We start from the raw sequence: 9,653 nt of genomic DNA on the forward strand, positions 1-9,653 counted from the left end.
CACATTACATTTTGCGCGCATGCAAATAGTGACAGAAAAGCAGTACTGCTAGTATTCGGAAGGTGGCAGTAAAGTTCATTAAGAAGTGTTTCTAGCAGCGAAGGTTCTATGTCATACTTGGAAGATGGCGACTCAGTGTGAATCCCATGCTTGATTGTTGATAAAGCAAGTTTTAATATTTTACTTAAAAACTGTATCGAAAAGTCTGAAGAGAAATGTCACGACTTATTGTGAAAAACCTCCCAAATGGGGTAAGTATATTCTGTGGCGTCGATCCTTGAGATGCACAGGATTAGCTTGCTAGCCAACCTAGGATAGCTAGCTAGCAAGCAAGGCGCTTGATATTTTATTAACTAACAATTAATGCGTATTTAATAGACTGATTGTGAAGTACTATGCGTGTTCTTAAAAAAATATAATGAATCTAGCGAGCGAGATAGGTTAGCTATGGTAGTGCACAATATGTACAAATCAAATGGGCTATATATTTTGCGTTTTATTAGATGAAGGAGGAGAGATTCTGTAAGATGTTTGCAGCCTTCGGGACGTTGACAGATTGCGGACTAAAGTTCACTAAAGAGGGAAAGTTTCGGAAATTTGGCTTCGTGGGTTTTAAGTGTGACGAAGATGCAGAAAAGGCGTTGAAACATTTTAACAAAAGCTTTGTGGACACATCTAGAGTGACGGTAAGTTATCCTTCGAGTTCGTTTACTGATTAGTCACACTCGTAATTAATCTTGTCTTGTTTATCAGGGCAGGACTCTTTCTGATCACGTTATTAGGCCCACATACTCTTTAACGGTACCTATTAGCCTACCATATAATTAGTCAATAGTCAATTATAATCCATCACCACTTTTGTACGTTGTTTACCGGCTATAGTGTACATTATGTTAATTTCTATTGGCCTCTTTCATGAGTTACCTGGATTTTGACCAAAGGCCAGGTGTTGACCGGATGCACCGGAAACACTGTTTAAGCAAATAATTATCAACACAGAATAATGTTTTATAAATGCGTTTATATATACAAAATGTGTACCTCTTTTTAAAAAGAAGGCATCGATGAAAGAGGCTACTGGAAATAGACGTTATTGTGCCTATATAATTATAATTTACTTTAAAAAGGATTGCTTGCACAGCTATAGAGTAGGTACACATAATTAACCGGGAACTTGGTGCATTTTCAGGCGTGAAGTGTGATTATCTATTTTTATATTTAATTTGAGTCAGGTAGAATTTTGTACAGATTTTGGAGACCCAAACAAAGCCAGACCTTGGAGCAAGCACAGTCAGCAGGCTGACAAAACCAAGGACGTGCCAAAAGAGCACAAAGAAGAAGAAAAGAAAGAGAAGGAGGTGAGGAGAAAATGTTCTCTTAACCTTTATACCAAAAAACCCTGAAGTAATGTTTCATGTGTGATGAAGCACTACTTTTTCGCTTCGTTTGAAGGGAAAGAAAAGGCCTCTTACTCTTCTGGGAGAAGTAAGTTTACTGTCTTCTTCACCATTCTTGTTCAGTGCATCAAATATGTGCAACGTTTCAGTAGTTTTAGTTTAATGTAAAAATGGCCATACCATTTTAAGTCTCTTTTTGCTCCCGTTACATTCTGTAAAATCCTCTCTTTGCCCAATCCTCAGCTGGAAGAAGACCAGGCCTTTCAGGAGTTTCTTGCTGTGCACCAGAACCGCACGCTGGTGCCCACATGGGCCAATGACTCTGAGCATACTCAATCTGCTTACAACAGCAAACAGCAAGGGAAGAAGACGGGGAAGAAAGCTGCTGGTGATGATTACCTGAACTTTGACTCAGACGAGTCTGAGGAGCTGAGCGATAATGATGATGATGATGATAATAAAGAAGATGCCGCAGCAGATATAGATGCTGAGCAAGGTGCTTCGGGCTTCCTCGCACCCTTGAGTTTACACACACCGGAAGCAGGAAGTTTGCTTGTGAATATAGAGGCTACTTTTCATGTAGTAGAAAAGGAAAGATGATGTTCCTTTGAAGCAGATCTAGATGTTTTAACGTGTGAGACTGTGGTTTACTGAAATTAGGCTGGTATTTCAGGCTGAAATAAGTATTTATTTATGTAATAGATACATCCAAGGAGGCTCTGAAGGAAGGCGTGTCTGATATGGACTACCTTCGTTCCAAAGTGGTGGAGAAGTCCAACATGGTGAATGAGAGTGGAGATGATGATTATGATGATGATGATGATGAGGAGCAGAATGCAGAACAGAAAGAAGAGCATCCAGGCGCCGCATACAAGAGTGGTGACAAGGACAGTAGGGAGAAAGCCATCATGGCAGCACCTTCCCAGAAAAAGGTCAGGTTTGATTAGGCTTGCAGTATCTGCCTGAGAGTTGGTTCTACTATAGCTTGTTGAAAATCAGGTGCTTTGCCCTGTTTTTCTGCAGTTTGAACCCACTACAGACTTCACAGTCAAGCTACGTGGAATTCCGTTCAGTGCTAAAGAGGTAAGATCTTGCTTAAACTCTTTAACTTGTTACATTAGTGGGTTATAGCCACTTAGTTATTGGTTAAATCCATCTTCCAAAGGAGTGTGTGTGCGCGCGTGTGTGTATGTGTGCGCACAGGTCTCTGCATGCACGTCGGATAAGCTCCTCTTTCTCCACAGAAACAAATACAAGAGTTTATGTTGCCACTGAAGCCGGTTGCGATCCGATTTGCCAAGAACAAGGATGGCCGTAACTCGGGTAAAAGCTGTTGCTACTGAGCCACGCATGCAGTGGGCACCACCACTCCAGAGTGTGTGATTTAAGTGTGCTGTATTGTGCTCAGGCAATGTGTACGTGGACCTACGGTCAGAGACAGAGGTGGAAAGAGCTCTTCGACTCAACAAAGAGTACATAGGTAAGTCAGTATGAGCTTTCTCTGTACAAAAAGGATTTAGAAGAACAAGACAACACATGAAAACGTTTTACCTTAAAGGAAGTCACAGAATATTGTATAACAATTTTTGTGTGTTTAGGGGGGCGCTACATTGAAGTGTTCAGAGCCTCAAACTTAAGTGACCATGGGAGACCAACGAAACCTGCAAGGCAAGAGAGGAACTTTGTCTCCGAGTTGAAGGAGGACGAAGAAGAAGAGGACGTTTCCGAATCTGGGCGGCTCTTTGTGCGGAACCTGCCGTACACCTGCACAGAAGAGGAACTGAATGAGCTCTTTGTTAAGCATGGTGAGTATGATCATGTAGGTGGAATGTGCATTTGCTTTTAAACGCACACAAAAAGTTCAAGTGGGCATCTAATAGAGCAGCCCGCCTTCATACCATGACCCCTGTCTCCTGCAGGTTGTCTGTCCGAGCTCCACTTTCCCATCGACACTCTGACTAAGAAACCCAAGGGCTTCGCGTTTGTTACTTATATGATCCCTGAAAACGCAGTGACTGCCTTAGCCCAGCTGGATGGCCATATATTCCAGGTACAGAGGTGTTTGTTGCCCTTGTTAATTTGTGCTGACTTGAATAGCTTACTAACATGCCATGTGTCAAATAGGGCCGGGTATTGCACATCATACCCTCCAGGATAAAGAAGGAGAAGCCAGAGCAGGATGACAGTGTCCCAGGCAGTTCTTCGTACAAGAGGCAGAAGGATGCCAAGGACAAGGCTGGCAGCGGCAGGTTGGTGTTTAAAAAGCGTGTTTTCCTACAGTGTGACTAATTGCTCATTATCCTTGCTAATTCGGTGACCCTAAGTTGATTTTAAACACATTCTCTGTTACTGACTTAGTGACTATTCATCCAGTAAAAAGCCCAAGATGCAATGACATTTTTAAGACGTTCTCTTTCTCTTGCAGTGCGCATAATTGGAACACGCTGTTTCTAGGCACGAGTGCGGTTGCTGATGCCATTGCGGAGAAATACAATACGACCAAAAGCCAAGTGCTTGATCATGTGCGTTTTCAGGTTTAGTGACATGCTGTCCAGACAGTTTAATGTATGGTGAGTAACTAGACTAATGAAAAGTTTGTGTGTAATGACAGGAGTTGAAGGGTAGTTTGGCTGTACGGATGGCACTCGGAGAGACTCAGATCATCCAGGAAACCAGACAGTTCTTGCTGGACAATGGAGTAGCTCTGGACTCCTTCAGTCAGGTATTATCTCTCAAGTGGATGTTAGTATGGAGAGCAAGTGTATGATACTAGATTTATGCTTAAACAGATGAGCTGAGTCCTTTATCCTCTTAAGAGTACATTTAATGTGTCTGCTAAAATTGTGAGCTTATGTATAAGTTGTTAGATGGCTTTTCAAATGCATTTAACCCAGTTGTATTCTTTCATTAATTGTGTGTTTGCATGTGTCTCCAGGCTGCTGGCCAGCGCAGTAACTCTGTGATCCTAGTGAAGAACTTGCCAACAGGTGTGCAAGTAAAGGAGCTGGAAGCCCTCTTCTCACCCCATGGCTCTTTGGGGAGAGTGTTACTGCCCCCTGCTGGCTTGACGGCCATTGTAGAGTTCTTGGAGCACACTGAAGCAAAACGTGCCTTCACCAAACTTGCATACACAAAGGTACGCTTTTAGGCCAAAAGTATGTGGACACCTGACCATCACAAATATATCAGCTTGTTGGACATCCCATTCCAAAACTATGGGCTTTATAATAGAAATGCTGTCCACTTTGTGGCTATGACATCTTGTATAACAATCTTCTGGGAAGGTTTTCCTCAAGATTTTAGATTTGTGCTCATTCAGTCAAAAAAGCAATTGTGAGATCAGGTACTGAACTCAGAGGTCTACTCATTTAAGATTAGAGAAACACAAGAAATGTGGAGTAATCCTTGGGAAAATGTACAGTCAAAATATCTTAAAGTGGGGTTTGCATCTCTGAAGCTATATTTAGTAAGATCTGTGGCACAATGTATAGATAAGATAGTGCTATATTAATACTACACAAGCAAAATTTCTTTGCAAGAAAGTGAAAGCTAGTGGATATGTTTTTTTTTTTTTTATAAGATTCTTCATTTGGATAAAAAGTATTTATTATTTATATTTTTGTAAAACAACAAAAATTACAAGTTGCAGATTATCCTTAGGGGTTTCTAGGATGTTCAGTACAAAATTCAACCCAATCCAGTGAAAAATAAACAATTGATGAGTCTTAGAATTAAAGAATTGCAAAAGTGATTAAATTTAGCTCAGAGGGCCAAAAACAAAAACAAAAACTAAAAAAACTATTTGGAGGAGAGCTATAGGATTTTGCAACTTCTTATGAAATTACCAGGAAACTTATGATTTATTTCATATGAAATGAGGACATATAGTACTATGCAAGTCTTAATCTCTCTCCATTTCTTCCTAGTTTCAGCATGTTCCCTTGTACTTGGAGTGGGCTCCTATGGCAGTCTTCTCGACCCCACCTAAGGGCCATAAAGCAGGTGAACCAAGAGTGTAGTATGCTCTGCTTTAGTAGTTTCAAAATATTCTCAAACAAGCTTTCATCACTCTTCCAGGTTTACCTTTTGTTTTTTATTTTGTTCATTCTTCATTGCTCATCTTTTGCTGTGTATCCCTTTTTCTAGAACCTGTGCCTGTGTGTAAGGTTGAACAAACAGACCCAAAGAAAAAGGAAGAAGCTGAAGAAGAGGAGGAGGAGGAGGAGGAGGAAGAGGAGAGTTTGCCTGGCTCAACACTCTTCATTAAGAACCTTAACTTCAGCACCACAGAAAAGACACTGCAGGAGGTGAGGTCAAAATTCATGAGAGAGAGATTATGGGTCAGATTGAGAGGCGTGGGTGTCTATAGCTATAGTGGAAACTAAAGACCAGTGCGTAGGGAACACATAAGAGAGCGCCATAATTAGTCAAGTGTTTGAACTGCAGTCATGCCTTTTATCAAATCTTGTCTGTGAATTTCAGACATTTTCCAAATGTGGAGCAGTGAAAATTTGCAACATATCCAAGAAGAGGGATAAAGCAGGTATGTACATGCACATCCATTTTTATTTACACAAGCAGGTAGAGTTGATTTTCCTTTGGGCATCTGGTAAGCATCACCTTTAAATCTGCCTTGATCCCCTTTCTTATATTGACATAATTTATCTTGATTCCATGCTTAAAGGCATGAATCTTATTGATTTTTAAAAAAAATCATTGTCTCCTCATATTATTCAGTATATTATGTAAATGTATGTAAATTATGTAAAAAAGACTAAGTAAAAAGCAAGCAATCTCTCCTTTTCAGGCAAACTGTCATCTATGGGCTACGGCTTTGTACAATACAAAACCCCTGAGGCTGCTCAGAAAGCCATGCGGCAGCTGCAGGCAAGTGGTTCTCATTTCAGAAGCATCAGTCTTGTATTTTCCCATGTTAGTACATTTCAGAAGTACATTTTTTTCTGCCTGCAGCATTGTACTGTTGACGAGCATCAGCTTGAGCTGAAAGTCTCTGAAAGAGGATTAAAGTAAGAGAAATCTACCAAGCTTGTAACAAATATCAGATAGGCATACTTCTACAATCCAGTACCCATGGGTCCTGTTTTGGTATTCTTGCATGGTCCCCTGATCTAATACTTTTTGAACTTCCTGTAAATGGCTTCCCATGTTACATTCTGTTTGCCCATTTGTTTACCAAACTCAGGTTGGGTGTGGCACAAACTGGCAGGAAGAAGCAAACGGCTAAGAAACAGACAACTTCTAAGATCCTAGTGCGAAATGTCCCCTTCCAGGCCACAGTCAAGGAACTGAGAGAGCTTTTCTGGTCAGATCTCATATAAAATTTTAGCTTTGTGTTTAACAAATCATGTGTAAATGTGTTGTAATACAAAAATATGTAGATATAGATTTTTGAAAACGTACATTTTATATTGACATTTTAGTTTCATAATTGAAGTTATGCTCAAAAAGGACATTAGACATTTGATCCCAAATGTTAATTTACATTTTAATTTGAATATTCAAATTTAATTGAAAGTACATTTGGAGAGCTGAAGACTATACGTCTGCCAAAGAAAGGCTCTGGTGGAGGTCACCGTGGCTTTGCCTTTGTGGACTTTCTCACAAAGCAGGATGCCAAGGTGAGTGGAATTCAAATGCCCTTATTGTCACTCCATTGGTATTAAGAGTCCAGCCTGACTGAAACCCTGATCACCTGTGAAACAGCCAATGTCCTTCTCTTGTCTTTCAGAAAGCCTTCTCAGCTCTGTGCCAAAGTACGCACCTGTACGGCAGGAGGCTTGTCCTCGAGTGGGCCAACGCAGAGGAAACTGTTGAAGACCTACGCAGGAAAACGGCTCAGCACTTCCACGGTAAGATTGCGCCTCTTCTCAGCCATGCCCCAAAGCATGACAGCTGCACTCTAGATTCAGCTGCATTGTTCCTGGATTTTCAGTTGAAATTCCTGATTCTTGAATATCCGTGCATTTGTAGGTTTTTCATTACCAAGCTCTGTGTATGTCCCCAGATGCTCCTAAGAAACGGAAGCAGACCGGAGTGTTGGAGGGAATACTGGAGCAGATGGAGGTGGAGGAGATGGACAGCTGAACAGCTGATCATCCATGTGGTGACAAGGACAGGGTGAACCTTGCAAAGGAGTCATCTGTCTTTTTATTTGGCCCTAAATTAATTACAACCAGCTTCAGATGAAGGCCTCCCTGTTCACCAGATTGGGAAACTTTATTTCAACCTGTGATTTTCTTCAAACTGCATCCCACTGACAAGGAGGACCTGCAGACATGAATAATTTGGATAAAGGACTAGAACTGTTCATTTTTGTACTCTGTATGGACTTTACAAGCCCCAATTGTATCCCTAAATTAGTGGTTCCTCCTGTAACACACTAAACATATAATTGTTTTGAAGTAATAAATTAGAACATTTGTACAGACCAGAATTTTTATAGTTTATAGCTTTTACTCATGTTTCAGTGTTTTATTGTTCCACTACTGCTTTAATTCAGTGGATGAAAATTGTCTTCATGATGTTAGAAACATATTGTATTTATTGACAAGGAAAGAAGTGATTTTATGAGTAAAAGAAAATGTCTACTTGAGCTTGTACTTTGCTTTGCTTTTATTTTGTCAGGAAGGCTTAGGACAGCAAGCACATCTGTTCTTCAAACTGGGACTTCCAGGTGGTAAATGTATGTTCTGCCCACCAGACCAAAGAGCCAGTTCTCTGGCATGGTAGCCAAAACACATCCACTTTGAGTGACGGTCTCCATCACCTGTGGTCAGAGTACACATTTACCCTCACCACTAGTACATAAATTCTTACATTGTTTCTCCTGAACGTTAAAATCAAGAAACCTTCACAGTAACTTTGAAAGAGTCCTTAAGAATTTTGGTATCCCAGTATTGTATGACTTTAAACTTAATTACATTTTGTGAGGATTTTAAGTCATTACATTTATATACAAGCTGATGCTTGTATCCAAAGCAACTTCCAATTATGACTGAGTACAACTTGAGCAATGAATGGTCAAGGGTCTTGATCAGGGGCCCAACAGTGGCAACTTGGCTGTGGGGAGGCTTGAACCAGCAACCTTTTGATTACAAATCAAGTACCTTAACCACTGAGCTACCACTCAGATCTACATACTGAACATGTGGCTGACTCCAATGTCTATTTTCCAATCAATGTGTACTTAGAATCCAAAAGGTAGTCCCACACACAGTAAATGTTAACACTATTTCCAGCTTGTCGGTGCTGAGACATAGGCAGGAAAAATATTTTCTTGATTATCCAAGCTTTCACTATGAAGCACTGCCATAATCCTAGTTGGGTTGTTTTTCCATTTCTTGGGCACAGGCAGCATCATTTGATTTCTGCTTTGTCAGATGCATGGATTTCATTAAAGTTACTTTGTTTTGACCTTCAAATTTGACAGTGTGTGTCAGACTTGTTCCTTTCTGTATGGTTTCCACTAAATCTGCCAGGTGTGTCCAAAATGATGTTCTTCGTCACTCTAGAGATGAGGGAATGGAGGTGAACACAGTCCAAATACTTTGAAGTGGGACTTCCATTTGAGCTGCTGTCTTCATTTTCATACTTTGCCACAACAGGACTACCAAGAGCCACTGACCACCAGTTGTTGCTGGCTCAAGAGAAGGTCAAACTACATGGCCAGTCAAAACCATCTTTACCGCTTCCACTATTAAAAACTTTCACTCCCTGGCGACTTTGAGGTCCATCTACCTTATAGGTCCACTACATAGGTGTACAGTTACAGACTGTAGCCCATCTGTTACTGGGCAATTTATCAACCACCGCTAACCCATTCAACTCTGGTCAGGTTCTGGTCAGGTGTCACTGCTAGACTGAGAGTGATGTACCACTTAGTAATATCCAACCAAGTGTGGCTCTGTGGACCACCAAAACTACAAAAGGGCTAGACTCCAGACTCCAGTCCTGCAGTGCCACCCTCCTTCTGAGGTGTGATTACCTTTCTGGGAAAAGCACACATAACCAGAGGTAATTCTTTATAAGGAAATTAAAGGAAAATGTATCTTATAGAAAACAATGATATGAAGTTGTCATATGACCTCAACAGTTCCAAAATGGCAGAACTCTTTACTGCATTGTCATAGGTCAGACATGGTGCACGCTCACCATTCACCTTTTCCATCATTTTTGTATTTTGCTGTGGGAAATAAACTTCTAGAAACTTCTGGAAAATGGACCAAATAGACTGAA

The 9,653-nt window shown here is 40.7% G+C and overlaps 1 protein-coding gene across 1 annotated transcript; it reads left to right on the forward strand.

Annotated features, from left to right (window-relative positions):
* The first annotated feature begins 106 nt into the window (after positions 1–106).
* rbm19 (RNA binding motif protein 19) lies at positions 107–8,010 on the forward strand. Its single transcript, XM_027010970.2, has 24 exons — positions 107–251; positions 504–686; positions 1,233–1,358; positions 1,453–1,485; positions 1,641–1,893; positions 2,100–2,329; positions 2,421–2,480; positions 2,642–2,720; positions 2,806–2,877; positions 2,996–3,202; positions 3,317–3,447; positions 3,522–3,646; positions 3,823–3,919; positions 4,009–4,119; positions 4,333–4,533; positions 5,324–5,399; positions 5,544–5,704; positions 5,880–5,940; positions 6,205–6,284; positions 6,369–6,424; positions 6,601–6,720; positions 6,934–7,036; positions 7,147–7,267; positions 7,423–8,010. Exons 1-24 carry the CDS (start codon positions 216–218, stop codon positions 7,500–7,502), a joined length of 2,802 nt encoding a protein of 933 aa, XP_026866771.2. The 5' UTR covers positions 107–215; the 3' UTR covers positions 7,503–8,010.
* The last annotated feature ends 1,643 nt before the right edge of the window (positions 8,011–9,653 follow it).

The sequence above is a fragment of the Electrophorus electricus genome, chromosome 3 (assembly GCF_013358815.1).
Source record: "Electrophorus electricus isolate fEleEle1 chromosome 3, fEleEle1.pri, whole genome shotgun sequence".
Lineage (NCBI taxonomy): Eukaryota > Metazoa > Chordata > Actinopteri > Gymnotiformes > Gymnotidae > Electrophorus > Electrophorus electricus.

What these genes read in the sequence shown, in the direction of transcription:
- rbm19 (XM_027010970.2), top strand. Translation starts at nt 216, where the DNA reads ATGTCACGACTTATTGTGAAAAACCTCCCAAATGGG. An exon ending in CAGCACCTTCCCAGAAAAAG is followed by an intron (nt 2,330 to 2,420) that starts GTCAGGTTTGAT and finishes GTTTTTCTGCAG; the next exon opens with TTTGAACCCACTACAGACTT. An exon ending in CAGAAAAGACACTGCAGGAG is followed by an intron (nt 5,705 to 5,879) that starts GTGAGGTCAAAA and finishes TGTGAATTTCAG; the next exon opens with ACATTTTCCAAATGTGGAGC.